Source organism: Sander lucioperca, chromosome 15 (assembly GCF_008315115.2).
Source record: "Sander lucioperca isolate FBNREF2018 chromosome 15, SLUC_FBN_1.2, whole genome shotgun sequence".
Taxonomy (NCBI): domain Eukaryota; kingdom Metazoa; phylum Chordata; class Actinopteri; order Perciformes; family Percidae; genus Sander; species Sander lucioperca.
The window spans coordinates 1,998,875-2,018,003 of NC_050187.1; the positions used below are offsets into that span (position 1 = coordinate 1,998,875).

Below are 19,129 nucleotides of genomic sequence, written 5' to 3' on the forward strand. Positions count from 1 at the left end.
ATGGAGCTGGAGCTCAGGGGCCACTTTAACAGATAATGACCCCTCTTTACCATGAGGTGAACAGAACAGTGACTATGTTTACATGCACATATTAGTCCGGCTTTTGCTCTTATTCCGAAAAGGAGAATATTCCCTACTGTTTACATGGCTAATCAATGAAAATGAATATTCCACAAATATTCCCGTTTACAAGAAGCCGTGCAAAATAGGATTAAGTAAGTTAAACTTGTCCGACTGTGCAAACACAGCATCTCTCTTTCATTCCTCACCACCTTCTTGAAAAGCTCGCAGTTGCGATGTTGATATCCAAGTCTTTCATAATGTTTGAAAGTAGCTGTATTTCTCCTTCTGACCAGAGATGTGGGCTTTTCTTTAGGGCATGCATCTCTACCGCAGCAGCAGCCATAGAAACGCACAGAGCTGACCGTAAGGCTTAAAGTGCTCATATTATGCTTTTTGGCTTTTTCCCCTTTCCTTTATTGTGTTATATATCTTTTTTTGTGCATGTTATAGGTTTACAAAGTGAAAAAGCCCAAAGTCCACCCAAAGGGACTTACCACAAACTGCTCCAAACAGCTCTATTGTAGTCCAGCTTTTACTTCAGAGACAAACGTGGTCACTTTGGAACACGTTATAATGCTCGCCTAGCTGCTAGCATGGTACGCCCTCATGCTCTGCAACTGACAAGCTAGCACTACTTACTGCGCATGTACGACTCCCAACAAAGATGGAACAGAAGTGCGAGGTCTCACTCTGTAGCTAAAACAGAGAGCTCAACACACAGGGTGAAAAGAGGAGCTGCAGCAATGTGCAGTACAACAAATATATGGTGTTTTCTGAAAATTAAACCACATAAACCTATTCTGGTACAACCTCTAAATACAATTATGAACCTGAAAATGAGCATAATATGGGCACTTTAAACAGGCAAGAGGCCGTAAACTGTCACAAACTGTGGTGAAAACCCAGATTTGAAAAGCATATTCTGAATGCGCCGACATACATGTCTAACGAATGCTTGTAAAATAGAATAATATTGGAATATCCCGCATGTCTTAATCAGAAAATTGTATAAAGGCCTTAATCGGAATATCCAAACGGAATATCAGGGTCTCCGTGGGGTCTCAAAGAGTCTAAAAGTCTAGAATTTCAAAATCTACATTTTTTGGCCTTAAAGTCTTCTAGGTCTTAAATAACTTTAAACAGGTCTTAATTTTCCCACGTCAATGTAACGCTACCTCTAATGCTCATTGAAAAACTTATTCTGTGGTGTTGTAGTTCTTTCTTTCCATAGTCCAAATATAATTCCCTGTATATGTACTAATAAATACAGCATAGTATCGCAATATATTTCCTTGGCAATACTGTATCGATACTCAGATGCCAAGCATCAAACTTTTATTATATAAATTGCACATGACAATTTAACTTTTTGGTTATATAATAATATAATAAAATCAATTACTTTGTCAGTTCACTAGATGGACTGGACCATTAAATTGAAGTGAGAGGAAAAAACATAAGTATCGTGATAATATCGCATCGTGGGACCTCTGGTGATTCCCACCCCTAATATGTACAGATTATTACTCTGTGTCGCTTTTATTCAATTTGAATAAATGTATTTCCTTTGCTTAAGTACTTTAGTGACTCTGCATTTCAATGTACTTTACTGCGTGATATTTCATTGATAATGGCCCTAAAAAGTCTTACATTTGACTTGTTGAAACCTGCAGAAACCCTGAATATGCTGTTTATGTGACCTGTATCCTGTGCATGTAAACATACTCATTGTGCATTCCCTTCCATTCCATCACAGTCAGCTCATCACAATTGTCATTCTTGTTTTTGCGTGTATTCTCTGTTTGTGGCCCGTGCCAGGTGGATGTTCTGGAGTATATTCATGAGAACGAGTATGTCCATGCAGATATTAAAGCTGCCAACCTCATGCTGGGCTGCAGAGACCCTGAACAGGTAAGTCTTCTGCAGATCATGCGCCAATTATCCTGCATGTGCATAGCAGTGAGGTCTGCTCTATTCTACAGAATATACACCTAACATAACGCAATCAAGGGCTATGATGCTGTGTGCAAATTATGCTGTTTTTGTGCAAATGGTTTTAATGAGGATTTCGTCTCTGATAGGGACAGGATAAATTCCCTTTATTGGTTGAAGGGCTTTGCAATTACAAATGTGCAGTGGTGGAAGAAGTATTCAGATCCTTTACTTAAGTAAAAGTACTAATACCACACTGTAAAAATACTCTGTTACAAGTTAAAGTCCTGCATTGAAAATGTTAATTTAGTAAAAGTATGTAGGGAAATGTACTTACTAAGTATTAAAAGTAAAAACCCTCACATTTTAGAAGCTGAAAACGACGAAAACAGGTCTGTCAATCAACTAAGTGTTTAACAGGCTAATCATTTCAGCTGGACTTGGAGGCTGTTATATTGTTGGGTAGTTTCGTTTTTAATAAAACATCATATTTTATACACAACATGTGTTTTGTGTGCAAAAAAATCTTATTTTGTAAAGTACCTAGTAACTAAAGCCCTCAGATTAATGTAGAGGAGTAAAAAGTACAATATTTCTGTCTGAAATGTAGCGGAGCAAATGACATGAAAAGAAAAGACTCAAGTAAAGTACAAGTACCTCAAATTTGCAATTCAATACTGCGTGTGCGTGTGTGTGTCCTGTAGGTCTATCTAGCAGACTATGGGCTGTCCTACAGATACTGTCCTGATGGAGTCCACAAAGAATACAAGGAGAACCCCAAGAAGGGCCACAATGGAACCATCGAATACACCAGCCTTGATGCTCACAAAGGACTTGGTAGGCCTTCGACATTCATGAGGCTAGTACTTAGGCATTTTAACAGGATCTATATATATATATATATATATATATATATAAAAAAACTATCATAAGCTCTGTCCTTTTTAGTAGGACGTCTTTGATTGTCAATACATGTAAAATAGTCTTGTCTCTCCGCCCCGCCGCCCTCTGTCTGCCTCCCTCGGCTGATATTGGGAACACATTAACTGGCAAATTGCCTACATGCTCCCTCTCTTCATTGACCATCGATTCTCCATCCGCGTCCCCTGCTGAATTCCCCGGCACCGTCTCTGTTTAACAATTCTCTAATTAGCTGAAGTCATAACCTGCATCGTGTATTCATCCCCCATTAATTAAGGGCCCTGATGTTTGGTTAAAGGGAGGCCCGAGCCACAGATAACCTCTATGAGCTCCACGCCAACCCACTCCACTACCCTCCAGTTCGATATTGTGAGTTAGCATGGCTCAGACTGCCTAATCCCCACGGTAGTGTTTCTATCAACACAATCGATAGGTAAAAGAGGGGCAGAAAATGTCCTGTCAGCAACAACTATCGGAAGTAATGTCAGTTTTAATAGGATTTTAAAAAGAGTGGGAGAAAGGTGAGCTATAAAAATTGTGATACACGTTTTTTTGCTACCCTACATGAAAGAACACATTGAAAAAATAAGCGGCCATCTTTCCACCAAGTGCTCTTATTGGAGCTACAAGAGTTCTGCAATCCTGACGTAGTTAATCATCATTTTAAACGCATATCTATGCCGTTCACACCAGGAAACAGCGATCCGGCGATTCGCCGCAGGGTTGTGCGGCGGTGGGAGTGTCACAGAAATGGCCCATTTGTGTGATATCCTGTTGTGTTATTTAACTCACCTACTAACAGAAAGATGTTTATCTCTGAATTCCTTCCACACCAACATCTGTTTGAATGGTTTTTAACTTCTAATGGCTTCAGAATATACCTGATACTGTATTTTTGCAACAAAAGTCCAGCAAAAAAAAAAAGCCAGGTTTCCCCCTGCGGCCCCCACTGCCACAGCCGAAACGCACTACACTCAAAATGAATGGGCAGACCTGCGTTTGACGGCCGACGTGGGCAGTGTGAATGCAGCCTTACACTAATCTTCGGAAGAACTGAACAAACCTCCGTCTATGGGAAGAAAACAGTAAAGCCTGTATCTTCCTGGATATTGTCATCTTTTTGTTTTTATTTTAGTTTTTTTGCATTTTTCACTTATGCAAATATCAAAAAGCAATATGCCCTCCCCTGACACAAATGCAGAACATAAAATATGAACAAAAAGCCTCCTCTCCCTAAGATATTGTCATCTTTAAGTGTTCAAGTATTTTCCACTGCGCATGGAGATTATGCCCGAGGGGCCAGATCCTTATCGGCCCTTCTCTGACCTGATGGCACCAATCCCCGCTAAGATGTTGACAGGTTGCCATGGCGAGGTTTGGGGAACGCAGCTGGCAGAATGGCAGGCCTTTGAACCGAGAGCTAAACGGTGTAATTACCACCATTCGGTGGGCGTCCAGCGGACAGAAGACCGTCTCTAAACGACAAGACTGCAAAGCAGAAGGGGTTAAGAGTGTGACACTTGCTGCATGCTTTAGGGAATCTGAATAACAATAGGAGATAATTAACAACACCATCGCCGCCTCACCTCACTGTCTAAAGCATGTGGAGAACGTATGAGCTGTGCGGGCGTGTGTAGTTGTGTGGGTCTTTTTGTATTTATGTGTTGTGCATGTGTGTGTGAGAGTTTTACAAGCATGTTCCAAACTCTGTTTGAGTGCGTATGTAAACGCCACATGCATATCTCTCTGCACTGTCCTGTGTCATTGCTCATATGAGGGCAAAACGCATTAAATACACAAGAGCAGACACACAAAACACCATAATGAGCTGTGATAACGTGCCCGGAACACACACAGAGGGCAGTACCGCTTAATGTAGTCGCTGATCTTTTTAATTGTTAATCTATTATGGCACTCTGGGAGTTAGCAACACTTTTTCCCAGTGTCCGTATCGCATGTATTTTTCATCTTTATTCTCCTTTAACAGGCTCTCAGTGGCAATGAAGTGTTGTAGATGATTTACAACAAGGGGAAGCACGCTGACTTAAATGCATACTGTACACCCACGAGGACAAACAGACCTAACTCTTGTTATGAGTTGTTTAATGAAGTATAACACAATGGCAGTGTCATGTTGGGACCTAACGTATAGTGGAAACTTGATACTGTTTTCACTACATGTTTGTGTATATACTTAAAGTGTTTTTTTTTTTATTAAAAAAGTGGCCATGAAACAGGGGCGCATGATATATCGACTCAATATCGTTATCGCGATATCACGCTGCGCGATATTATATAGAAAGTGTCGCGATAACTATGCAATATTTTGTATATTTTGTGGAGCGCTGCGTCCCGTCCGTTAGCTGTGTGTCTTAGTTGTGTTTGATTTAGAGCCCACTTGAAACGCTATAATGATCATGTTTCATTGGCCAGTTACCGTGCCACTTGCACGTCAGCGCACAGGTCCACTACGTGACAAACCCTATGGAGCGTACCACGTGTGTGCATATTTCGACAGAGTGACAGTGTAAGTGAAGAAATAGATAGACAACAAAACGGAACGAATTAGAGAAGAGAAAGAAAAGTTGTGTCCTGTTCTCTTTCTTTCTTTATTTTATACTGTCCAACCAGTAAAACATGTCCTGTTCTGTAGACATGGTCCTTATTTATTTATTTATTTATTTCTTCATGCTGTACCAGTCCAATATATGTCAGTTGAAACAAACCTTGTGTTGTAAGAAAACTTGAATCTATTTTGATGCGTTTTCCCATTTTTGTAATTTTACACATGTTTAAAAATATCGAAATTAATATCTATATCGCAATATTCATAATCGATATCGCAGTATGACATTTTGTCAATATCGTGCAACCCTATCATGAAAGTCAAGTCTAGTTTTACTGGTGATGACATGTCTGTGCTTGGCTTGCTCCAGTAGTTTAGTCAAGTGGTTTTATTTCTGGCTTTATAGTCCGTGCAACATACGACACCCTCGATCCTAAAGCCGTAATCTGACAGCAAATATCTGAAAATCAAATATCATGATATTTTTGACCAAATACCTCTATCAATATTGCGACGATATTGTAGGGTTCACGATTGGTGCTTTCACAGAATATTTACACAATGAGATTTGTGATAAATAATCATGACTAAGTGGGTAAAGGCAAATAATGGAACAGCTAGAACAGTCTGGTGAATTCAGAAAATGACAACCAGGAAAAAGACAACACTTGGGCCGTATTACGATATCCAAAATCTAAGGCGCTATCTAGTCTCATATAAAGATATTGATATATTGCCTAGTCTGACTACACAATATTTATGTCTTTTGAGATAATCACTGATCAGATTAGTCAGATTGGGTAGTAGATTAGATTTTAAATTGTAATGGCGTATTCATGCCGAGCCGTCACTGTACGGGGGTCACGGTCCGGTGCGCGCAGAATACACGGTATGTAGATTGATGCACCTAATAAGGAACCAAAGTTCACAAGTGCGAGCTCCACCTGGAAATGTTTAGCCGTATGGCGTAAGCAACAGGTGAGGAGGTTAGCACAATACGCTGATGGCCGTGCAAGTCGGTACACCTTGTACAAACTATGTCAAGCGCAAATGAAATGCGGGAGCTGGAGACCCACCTGCAGATTCCCGGTCAGCTACAACAGCAAAGGAGAGAGAGTTGTGTGTAGGACAAGGAGGGTGTGTCGGCGTCGCTCCACCGTTGTATAGTATATGAATGGAAACGCATCCACCATGCTAACAAACATTCATTACCCAGATTAACTGTGACTTCTGTGTAGTGTTACACCCCTAATAGATTTATATATTTATAATTTATTTTATTTAAACAGGGACAATGCACAAGTTAACATTAACCTTGTATAAGAAGCATTGTACCGGGTTGTAGCACAAGGCTATTTTCCGCCCGTAGTCCCCATTGTCTATTGACCAAAAGACATGTCAGACTACACGTTGGACCCTGACCAAACATAGGTCGATGACTTTCCCGAATTGTGAAATGATGGCCGGGACTGACGTTACCGTTTCGTCTGACAGCACCAATAACAGACAGTTAACGTATGTAATCACAGTTTTACGAATGAAAGTGCATCATTTTGGTATGATGGTCCTGACCTGAAGATGATGGTCTAATGGTCACAGGTTCAGTAAAGTAAAATAAAAATCATTCCTTTTTTATGCATTTTTAGCATATGTCTACAGTTGTGCATGGAAGAGCGCTTTGTGTTCATGATGGTCACATCCTGTTCATGATGGTCACACCGTTCATCTAAACACACTGCCATGACACAGAGCTGGATTTAAATCTGCAAAATATCTCTTTAACAAAAAATAAACCTCTTTAAATTCTTCTTGGAACACCCACGCGGTTTTGTAGCCTCAAAGTTGAGTTGTTATAGGGCAGGGGTCAGAATTTTTCTAAGCAGACACTCCGGGGGCCGGACTTCCTAATACACCTATTTTTGTTCGAAATGTTATATATATGTATTTTTTACATGTATTAGTGTGAGCAAACTCCTAAAAAGCATGGAAACTCCATACTGATAACTAGCTCTTTAAGTAGAAAAAGATCTCAGACTAGGACGCAGTTCACTGAGGAGTGATGGTTAAAGTCAGTGATTAGGAAACATGGTTGTAGTATGCAGCGTCCTGATTGGTGGAAAATGCTTGCAGAAAGAAACGGCTGTTGTCAGGTAAGAATGTCATTGTCAACGAGGCTGAAGCGAAAAGTTGACGTGGAAAAGCCCAGCTTTAATGATGAACGGATAGATAAGCAGGCTATGCATTCGTCACCTATGCCCATTTGCAATGAAACCGATGTTGTTGCAAAATAATACAACCATCATCATCAATAATGAAGAACGCAAACATAATGGTCGCGTCATTCACGTGCATATTAAGTAGCCACATGCATCTGTTTTGGTCTTATAATACATCCATAGATTTACCGCTCCAGCGGAGAGGACGGCTCGTTCAGCCAGCAGTTAAATTTATAAGAATTTGTCCAAATTTCAAGATTCCCAGCAAACTAAGATAAACAGTTAGACTACAAACAGACAGCTTTTGTTTTAGCTTGTTTGTAAAAATTCTCTATTTGCAGAGTAGAGCTGTGTTCGCGTAAAAGACACGGTGGACTGAGCAGACAGAGCAGATTGAAATATGGCTTTCTACATGTTTATGCCTGTCTATACAGGTGAGTGCATTGATAAGTATTGACTTTTTACTCACAAAGGTTTTATTGTAGCCTACTTACAGTAACGAGACTAGCGTGAGTTGATCTGCCCCAGCGGCCATTGGTTATCTTCTTTGTATCGTTCCCAGTCAGGTACTGCGTGTTTTAACGCACACACATCTCAGCTCAGCTGTGTGTGCGGAGCGCAGGCATCTACAGATTCCCGGCATGTGAATAGAAATGCAAATACAGGGGCTGGGTTTGTGCTCTACCTGTGTAATGTTAGCTGCTGTAAATGCTTGAAATGCTAAATAACAGAACGCATTTTTTCCTCTTTACATTTTCTGAATCCGTGATTGTTCTGCGGGCCAGACTAAAAGCTTTGGCGGGCCGGATCTGGCCCGCGGGCCGCCAGTTGACGATCACTGTTATAGGGTTTGTGATGACAACATGGAAGGACATGAGCTAACATCACTCCTCTCAAAGGCCCTTCCTATGGAGTCAGTGTCAACATCAGTCTTTAACCAGCTCTCCCATTCTGGTCTTGGGAGATGATCCTCATTGATTGTTGAGCCCCCATGCTGGGTCCAGGCAGTTTATTGTTCCCTGCTAACTCCATAGTTTGTTGTTAAGGCACACCTCCCAACTTGCACTCTTCTCATGAACACAGCCCTACAACTTGATTTTCTGTGCCATGTTGAAGATTCCCAGATATGATGGCCTAGTTAAAAAAAAAAATGGCATTCTTATAATACAAATTTCTCACCCATTCCATGTTATCTGGTCCTGTGTGGCAGTGACCACACTTGTTCTTTAGACCAGCCGGTTGGCTGAGGAGAATCAATGCTGGCCGCGGCTCAGGGAGGAGATTTCTCCCCTCTGATGGAGCCAGTCGATAGGTAATTTCTCCGGAGACGTGTGGCAGCCGTTACAGTATTGAGCTGCTAAAACTCCCTGGGCTCGACCCCTCCGGATGGACTTGGTCGACAAGTATTGATAGACCTTACACATTAATGTAGACCCCTGCAATCACACACTCGCAACAAGACGCAAACACACTCTAGATTCGTTCTTAAAGAAGTCTTAGTACATGGGATATCGCACTGGTATCCCTCATATGGAATTATGTCGTTATACCTGCCTCCCTGATCAAATTCCAAAGTTCTGATTATGATTTTTTTCTTTTGGGTTACAATTCACGAAAAGTCTTTGTACCCTCAAGAACCATTAACCGACAATAACAATTTTACAGTAGATGGCAGTCGGCACACCCCTGTAATAGATTGTATAGCCTATTTTTTTAACATGCAATCCTTTTTTGTATTACTTATAGGTAGTATTAATCGGTTAAAATTGTTACTGTATTATACAATGACTATGGATAAGTACCTCATCAGGGTTCAACACGAAGGTATTTTTTTTACTTGTCTGCTCAGGCAAGTTAAAAAAAAAAAAAAAAAATCAAAAGTCAATTTTTACTGACCTTTAAACTATTTATTTATTTTTTTTAGGAAAAACATTGGAAAAAAAAGTTTGAAAACAATGGGGCGAAAAGCCATGGAAAACCACGTCAAAAAATATCAAAAACATTTTTAAACTTCAAAAAAAAGTCAAAAAAGTGTAAGACAAAATGCGTCAAAAATGTAAACAAAAATGTCAAAAAAAGTCAAAAGTTGAAAGCATCAAAAGTGTAGAATAATGTCGAAAAAACCCCCGTCAAAAGCATCATGCGCCAACACAATTATTGATTCAAATCAAATGATTATGATGCGATGATGATCGAACTGGTAACTGGGTTGTTTACTTGTTTATTTACTTGCCCGACGTGATCGTTTCACTTTCCCCGGGCCATCGGGCAACCCTTACTGTTGAACCCTGCTCATACAACCCCACTTCAAAAAATCTGAACTAAATACTTGAATAAATACAGGTAAGATGACTTTGAGAGAGACAGCGTGCGAGTGTGGACTGAAGTGTTAACGTGACCCAAAAACTTAGTTTGAGCATGAATCTGATTGTTACTGTCCTCTGGTTTATCAGTGGAGTGTATGACCGGCAATTTCCACTGGATGCGTAACGTCTCCGGAACGTCGACGGAGTCAATAGGTTTCCATTAAAGTCAATGTGTGTATTTCCACTGACTGCGGAACGTCTGCTTCCCTACTCCGTCCCAGCTCCGGCGGTCCGCAGCCCTCCGGAGCAGATACGCAGAGCTTCTATTCTAGTCCACAGCAACTCAGCACACGGCAGATAGACAGGAAGTCGAGCACAGAAATAAAATAAAAATCCGGTTAATTTTCAAAGTAAAATACACCGTGCTCACGGCGGATCATATTTCCCTGCACTACACCTTGAAAACACAGCACAGAGTTGTTTCCCTTCTACTCCTCTGGATGGAAACAAACTTGTTGGTTTTGTGGTTCTACTCTACGTGAATTTGCGAGATATTGTGGGTCCTCATGACTACAGCTGTCAGTCATGGCCGCAGCCGTGCCGCCACAAATCCGAACCTAGTGGGTATTGACGGACGGCGGAGCACGCAGCCATTCCGCAGCGGAGACAGTTCGCAGACGTTCCGCATCCAGTGGAAATCCACAGTGAGCGAATCTTCAGACCGGAGTCTTTACAGTGACAAACACGGTGACGGCTGACTTACATGAACGGGTCCAACGCGGGTCGAATACGCATCGACAGGTCCACATTCTATACATCTGGTGTATGAAATGTCTGTCTCCTCCTCACTGCTCTGCATTTTTATACACTATGATGGAAAAGGAACCAAAAAGCGAGACAAGCTCTCGTCTTTGACATTTCTTTTGAGACACGATACACTGGCTGTTTTTGCAACTTCAGCCATATCCTTCCCCTCTGCCCCTTTCTCCTCCTGTTAGCCTGCACATCGTGTCAATGACAATAACATTGAATTGAATCTGCTACCTTACGGTGGAAACACAGCTCCGCTCGCTCACCGGAGCCGCTTTGACCGCCGGTAGCACAGTAGCCTTGAGTAATCTTGACTATTAAGATGGAATCTGGATCTTCTGACAACCTTGTCTTTCTGTCTCTTTATAGCTCCATCTAGACGTGGCGACCTCCAGATTTTGGGTTTTTGTCTTCTTCACTGGTTATGCGGGTCTCTGCCTTGGGACAAAGTTCTCAAGAACCCAACTCAGGTCCAGGAGGCCAAGGCCAGGTCGGTCGTCACTTGTACGGTTTCTACAGCCGTGACTTAATGACCGGTAACGAAACGTGTAGCCATGTACTACTCTCAAGGGATGTGTCCTTACTTATCCTCCTACAATTTATACTCTTCATTTGCTCAAGTACACAAGAGCCGGTGGGTAATTATTTGGGTATCAAAGACTTGCACTGAGCTGAAATGGAGTCCTGCCCTAATAATGTCTATGTATTAATTTACTCATCTACCAAAATGCATTTGAATATTTAAATACTTCTCATGGCAGTTATTGATTTATGCGATTAATTTACATTAATTCATGCCGAAGCATATTTTTATTCACATGACATCCCTGGATATAGCGTTACAACATTCAAAACACTCAAAGTTATTTTTAGTGTGACTGTAACAGCGCTGGGCTTCCCTATGATTGAATTCGCTACATAATGTGTGTCGTAGTTTACTCATCTAATCCTAAATAAGCGAGCTAGCGCACCCCGCTGCCGTCGCCTCACTCCCCAACAAATAATTAAAACAAATAAGTGACCTCCATCTCATAATGTTTCTGTCCTCACTGTTTTATCTCCTCCTCCTCCTCCTCCTTCCTCAGGCTGATGGATAATCTGCCAGACTCAGTCCTGCAGCTGTCGATGAGTGGAGCCAGCACAGGTAAGCCCGGGCGGGCCACAGGACGTCATTTACACTTCTTACGATAAATGGAGAATTTGGAAGTAATATTGGTGCGTTTCACTTGTACTCAGAAGTTGGATTTTCTGAGGTCAAAGTCGGAAACGTGCCCCCTGACCTCGGAGCCCGGAACTCGGACAACCCCGAGCTCAAAATCCAACATGGCTGCTCCGTGCATCAACAGTAACGAAAGCTACAGTAACATACATTTTATTGTAGAGATGCACCGATTGACTGGCCGGGAACCGGAATTGACCTGCCGGTCAGTCTGACATATGCCGATTTTATGCCGGTCAAATTCACTCCGGCACCGCATGATTAACATCGCGCAACATCAGCACCACACATGCACACGCAGGGTTTCCGCTATATGCATGTAGCAGCGGCGCACTGCCGCTCAATCAGCTGTTTATGAAATGTCATAAAGTCGTAATTATACACGGCTCTGCAGAGCCGTCTGCTCTACTTATCTCAGGCGAACAGTCAGCCGCTCCCCCGCTCTCCCCTCTGAGGCTGAAAAACTGGAACGTGAAAACCGCACTCATGCGGGTCCCGTGAAATATGACAGCTACAGTTTATCAGAAAATGGCGTTGGGCACACTGACTTCGATGAATGTACTGTTTATCAGACCCCAGATGAGACAAGAAGCTAACGTTAGCGAATGCTGTGGTCCCTCTGCCGCCTCGCTGACCGCTGTAGGAGAAGCTGTATTAAAAAAAACGCGCTGTATTAACGTTACTGTTTAAAACGCTTTCCAGGTTAGTGGGGATGCATACCGCTCCAAACCAACATTAAAATACCGTCTATTTGCTGGATTGTTCCGAGGTAACCGTCGGTAGCTAACGTTAGCAGATAAGCCCGTTGACAGCAACGGTAGTGTTCATATTTATGCACAATGACACATAAAGCAAAATTGCTAAAAAAGGAACTACACGCTGTTTTCAGGTAACGTTACTGTTGACATTCAAACAGGCCTGTGTGTGTGTTTTGAGAAATATCTTTATACTGCATTAAGGCTATATTTATTTTATTGCCATTACCTGTTAATCGGTGCATCTCTCTTTATAAGCACTTCTGTCTTATTTGTATCCCACTAAATCAGTCGTACACACAGTCCCGTCCAACTTCTATCTGTAGACATGTTGTTACGCTGTTTGTATACACAAAAAACGTAATCCGTTGTTATTGGTATTGCTAACAATGGCTAACCTGGCTAGAGCTAACCCCACAATGAAAAATCCGACTTGTAAATGGAACGCAGTCAACTCGGGTGTGACGTCATTCCCAGCTCCGGCTTCCGAGTTCCGAGGTAAATGGAGCGCACTATAAGACAACAAGCCTGTTGAGGAGAGGAACTGCTTGTATTTATGATTTGAAACTGTGGTCGAAGAAGTATTCAGATCCTTTACTTAAGTGAAAGTAGCAACACAGCAATGCAAATCTACTCCATTAAAAGTAAAGTTTCTGCATACTAAATTCTGCAGTCTAATCTTCCGTTCTTTTAAGGGAGATCTAGAGTAAAGGGCAGAGCCAAGACTAATTCAGCTAGTGTGCTGACATAGACTGTTAATATACAGTCTATGGCTGACATGCACAGGGGTTATGGGTTATGGCTGTTTTTAGTGATTGAAGCTTTGTTAATCATTTTCTTTACTTTCTGAGCCCAATAGATAGCGCTCTCTGTTGAACAAATGGTTAAAAGCACACTAATGTGCTTTTAACCATTTCTTTTTTTTCTTCTTTTTTTTTTTTTTAAACCAGGAGTGCCATGTTTGGGCTCAGAAAATAAATACAATGGTTCACAGAGCTTAATGAAGCTTTATTTGGCCATCACTAGCTGTTATGCAACAAGATTCCTGTATGCATAGACAACATATTTAAGACTGTTTCCAGTCATAAAAAATAATCATGAAAAGCATTAAAAACAAGGATAATTTTCAATTAAATAATGTTTTTTTTCACGTTTTCCCCTTTGTGAATTTGTCAGTTAGCATCTAAAATGTAGCCTGGCTCTGCCCTCCTACGTACTTCCGCTCAATTTTCATTGTCCTTCAGTACTCCGTCTGGGTTTGCGGTATGTTCTCTATTTCCTTTATCCACTGTGGAAAGTACCCGCGGCATTTTTAGCTGATCTATATAGCCGCGAGAAACTTCAACGCAACACTTGCTGTATCCTTACATCAGCAAACACAGGGAGGAAAGTCTGCACTTCAATCGTACACTGTAGTGTACACCGCAGTTTGTGGCTTTTTTTTTTTTTTTTATAAAACCTGGGGAGGGATGTGGATTCGGATAGCCTATGGCCTATAAGTTAGATCAAAGCATCTGTTTGCATAGTCACATTTCTTTCCTTCCCCAGCTCCACCCTCTTGTCAAAAAATCGTCTCGTCCGGTTTAAAAAAAAACAACGTGATGTCGATGACCAATTTGGCAAAACTTGAGGCCTCAAAACGGCAGTCCACACACTGCCGGGTGACGTCTCTCCGCTACTTCCACTATTTTTACAGTCTGTGTCCAAAAGTCTGTAGAAACGAGTCCAAACGTGGCCGGGTTGGCTCAGTGGGTAGAGCAGCAGCACATGTACTGAGAGGTTTATGCCTCGACGCAGCGGTCCAGGGTTCGAATCCGACCTGTGACAATTCCCTGCATGTCTTCCCCCTCTCTCTCTCCCCTTTCTCACCTAGCTGTCCTGTCAAAAATTAAAGGCAGAAAAGCCCCCCCCCAAAAAAAGAACAATGATTCAGACTAAATCCTCCTCCTGCCAAAGCTTTCCACCCACAGTACAACACTCCGTTTCTCCCTCAGTCCCCCGAAGCTCCTGAATAACTTTTGTACCAATTAATAGGCTGTCCCATTGACACGCCTTTCAAAGTTTGTCGTGTTTTATCTCACGCCTTTTATAAGGAGAGGTCACACCTGTGTGAGGGCTTAGTGTGTGATGTATGTTTGGGACCGGGTGCTCCTTTGCTGACAAGGCCCGGCTGCCCGCCACAGATAAGAGCCAGGGTATGCATCAACTGTGTGTGTGTGTGTGTGTGTGTGTGTGTGTGTGTGTGTTACAAGGACTACCGCAGTATGTGTCATACACATTGTCTGGCCAGTGTGTGATGCATCATGGCTGTGTATGTGACACACACACACAAACACTATGCATATCCATAGCTGTGCGTATGCCTAATCTCTGTGGGGAGATACATTGCCAGCAGTGTATTATCTGGACTGTGAGACCTTCAGGTTCATCCTGCCTTTGCCGCTGCATGACTCAAGTGTCCCAGAAAAGATTTCATACCGAGGATTCAGCTTTACTAAAGATAAAATAGTATTGCTGTAGGGCTGCACGATTATGGCCAAAATGATAATCACCATTATTTTGATCAATATATTGATCACGATTAATTATCACGATTATTTGTTGATTTTAACCAAAACAAATTTTATTGTCACATAGGCTAATTATAACTGCTTTCACATCCATATTGTGCTACATTCCTCCTTTGTTGAAGGAAACTATGAAGGAGTATGCCATTTCAGCTGTTGTGCGACTGCTTTCCAAACATGCACGTTTGCTGTGAAAAGATACAGGCAACGCAATTTTCTGTTCATGTTAACGGCGCATGTTAAAATCCTACCGGTATCTACCGGACGAAATAGCAACGCGGATTACGGTGCCACTTAAAATGTCTGCATTGCACTCTGGTGCTCCAAAACAGACGTTGGAGGCAACAGAAACATCGCTGCATGTCACGCTAGTAAACACTAATAACACGTTACACAGCAGCTAATGTTAGCCTACCGTTAGCTACAGTAGTAACTGGATTAAACACAGCTAAAATGCTGACAGCTAAACGGTGTAAAGTGTGACTGTATTTTACTGTTAGAGGATTCCAATAGCGGGACGTACAACAGTCTGCCGCTAAAGCTATGAGCTAAAAGACTCAAACTAGCACTGGTCACTGCTGTTGTCTGAAAAACAACACAGACTAAATAGCTAAATTTACTGGTAAACTGGTAAACCTTGTGACGATTTATGATCGACTGCTCTCTGTTGTGGCATTTTCCTCACATTACTCTGTCCTCTGACCGTCTACATCTAGAAATTCTTTGATCTAAACTAAGCTGCGCGGTGCAGTGAACAACTCTGATTGGCTCATGGAGGCACGTGATCAGAGAGTGGTTTACGGAGCGTTCTATGAACTGAATGAAGCATTTTAAATATCGCTCGATCACGTGAATTTGATCGTGGGAAGCCAAAATCGTGATCGTGATTAAAATTTGATTAATTGTGCAGCCCTATATTGCTGTGTACTTCTGTACTTACACTTGCTATTTGAGTACATAGTGCATTCACACTGACAAAGTGTGGTCAAAACGTTGGAAGTGTGGAACATGGATGTAAGGTGTGGAACGATAGACACTGCTCGCACTCAACGGTCGCCATCTTTGGCTACGGAGGGGAAGCCGCGGACCACTTTATGCTTCTGAATGTGGCGGACGAGGAAGCTACAGAGTTTAGTATTGAAAGGACGAAACACAAACTACACAAATGTAATACATGCTAGAGGTGTGATGACGAGATCTCGTCCCGCGAGATTAGCGATACGCAAGTGCAGAATTACGTTGGTACTACCGAGGACCAATGCATAAATCAACCGGCGTCTGGATCTTTCACAGAGAGCGGGGCTCAGCTCCGACACACACACACACACACACACACACACACACACACACACGCACACGCACAGAGCTGCGGTTCGGACGGAGCGAAAGTTACTATGGAGGAAATATTTATTCATAATTCAAATTGAAAGTCCAAAGAGAAATTGAAAGTCCAAAGAGAAAACGAAGCGAGATCAAATTAAAAATATTATTTTTTTTAAATTTTCCATTGATCAAATTAAAAATATTATTTTTTTTTAATTTTCCATTTGGATTTTCCATTTGGATTTAATATTTGGCTTTTGAATTTAAATTTAACATTGGCTTTTCCATTTGGATCAATATTAACAAGGTTTAAAATGACCCATTTTTCAAATTTGGATATCGTTTCAAAATCGGAAATCAAATGAACGAAAAAGTACACAGACTGTACAAAAGGACGTCAATCAGGAGTGATGTGAGTATGTGTCGGAGAATAGCGCGGACACGCACCTCACACCGCGCGCACCACCCGGAGAAAAAAGTGAGAGAAATAAAAAAGGAGAGGTCGCAGTTCGGACGATGACTACCCGGTTGAGAGTGTGTGTGTGTGTGTGTGTGTGTGTGTGTCCTCGTCCTCGAGATCTGACAACACACAAACACACGTAGCAGAGCTACCCACACCCATGTACTAATACTGTTGCTTAATTAAATAAAACATCAAAAGAGAGAAGTTGTCTCCGTCCGTGTTTTAAACAGACACACCTGGGGCGAAGTTGGAAACCAGAATCAGCTTTAAATAGAGTCCTAATCTAGTCACGGGCCCAATTATAGTATCTACATGAAAACTTCACTGTTGTTGCTTGAAATGTCGTTTGTGTTTAGCCTACATCATCAGTTTCTATCATGTGAAATAAGAGGATAAGCCAGCCTGGTGGCCAAGCTGCAGACAGATGCTCCTCAACAGTGAGCTCCCCAGCAGTCAGCTCCCCCTGCTGGTCATAAGGTGCCTCTGCACCCCTTTTGTTTCAGACCCTCCCACCAACCTTTGGGCCACGCCTCCTCATTTACATTGACATGTGTCAAGTCCAAATGAAAAGCCAATGTTAAATTGAAATTCAAAAGCCAAATATTAAATCCAAATTAAAGCCAATGTTAAATTGAAATTCAAAAGCCAAATATTAAATCCAAATGGAAAAGCCAATGTTAAATTTAAATTCAAAAGCCAAATATTAAATCCAAATGGAAAAGCCAAATGGAAAATTAAAAAAAAATAATATTTTTAATTTGATCTCGCTTCGTTTTCTCTTTGGACTTTCAATTTCTCTTTGGACTTTCAATTTGAATTATGAATAAATATTTCCTCCATAAGTTACATTTGCCTCTGCAGTTTGTTAAAGTCACAGTGAGACACGGCAATGCCGGTAAAGCGGACACAAGTGTGGTTACACTTCTCAAAACTTCACGCAGACACCATTTACTGCAATATAATATAATATATAATATAATATAATGGCAAGATCACTGTATAATATATAATATTATAATAATAATGTTACACTTCAGAGGTAGACAGGTTCTCTATTGCCCTAGTGACTGACAGGCACAAGACAAAAGCGTTCATATGTCCTGGTGACTGACTGACAGGCTGTGGGTGTAGGGCATGCCAAGGGAACTTTTTATTTCTATAGCACCTTTCAGCAACAAGGCAATTATAAAACATGAAAGAGCAATTCAAAAACGGTCATGAAAATGAAACTGGCTAAAAAGAATAAGATACAAATACAAGAATAAAAGTTTGTGCAGTGTGAGAAATGAATCATTATTTGTGTTAATAGGTTATAGGGACGGGTTTGGGAGGAGAGAGGGGCGCTGCAGTTTTTAGGGCTGAAGAGGTTAGTTATACATGTTACCGTCTGGCTCAAGGCCGGCAACAAAAGGGAGGTCACACACAGATAAGTTAATCAAAAAGTAGTTTATTTAACTAAATATACTAATAACACAAATTAACTCAACATAAATACACTAGTGGGGTGTGTAAATGTAGGAGACATCAGTCGTGTTTGCCATGTGTGGATGAGTGAATGAATGATGTGATGTGTGTTGTAAGGTGCAACAAACCGAACAAAATGGTGGATGGATGCAGTAGGAGCAGCTGAGAGAGAGTGAGACTCCCACGAGGGCAGTCTTTTATGCCTTCTGTAAGCCACGCCCAGATGGCCAGGTACAGACAACCCTCCCAGCTCCACCTGCCCGCCCACTCCCAGTTCCTGCAGACAAAGGAGCAAACATAACAGGCAGGCAAATTGGGAAGGGTCGTCACACCCCCACCCTTAAGATGGGAGTCCTCACTATTTCAACATGTAACTCTAGCTATTATAAAAAAAAAAACAACTCAAAATTCAAATTTCAGATCTTCAACAATATGACTCTGGAACATCACTTTGAACCTGTGTATGTCAATACAACCTGCAGACGCCCTCATAGCTTACCCATCAAGGTCACCCTCCGAGCAAC

General features: G+C 41.6%; 1 protein-coding gene across 5 annotated transcripts in view; it reads left to right on the top strand.

The window, feature by feature from the left end:
* The window catches only part of LOC116044102 (serine/threonine-protein kinase VRK1-like), a 39,442-nt gene that overhangs the window by 11,308 nt on the left and 9,005 nt on the right, over nt 1-19,129 (top strand). For all 5 annotated transcript variants that reach the window (XM_035992227.1, XM_035992228.1, XM_031291140.2 and 2 more), the window contains 4 exons: nt 1,882-1,974; nt 2,700-2,832; nt 11,184-11,304; nt 11,900-11,958. In XM_035992227.1, the coding sequence (XP_035848120.1) occupies nt 1,882-1,974; nt 2,700-2,832; nt 11,184-11,304; nt 11,900-11,958 (406 nt within the window). The remainder of the gene's footprint in view (nt 1-1,881; nt 1,975-2,699; nt 2,833-11,183; nt 11,305-11,899; nt 11,959-19,129) is intronic.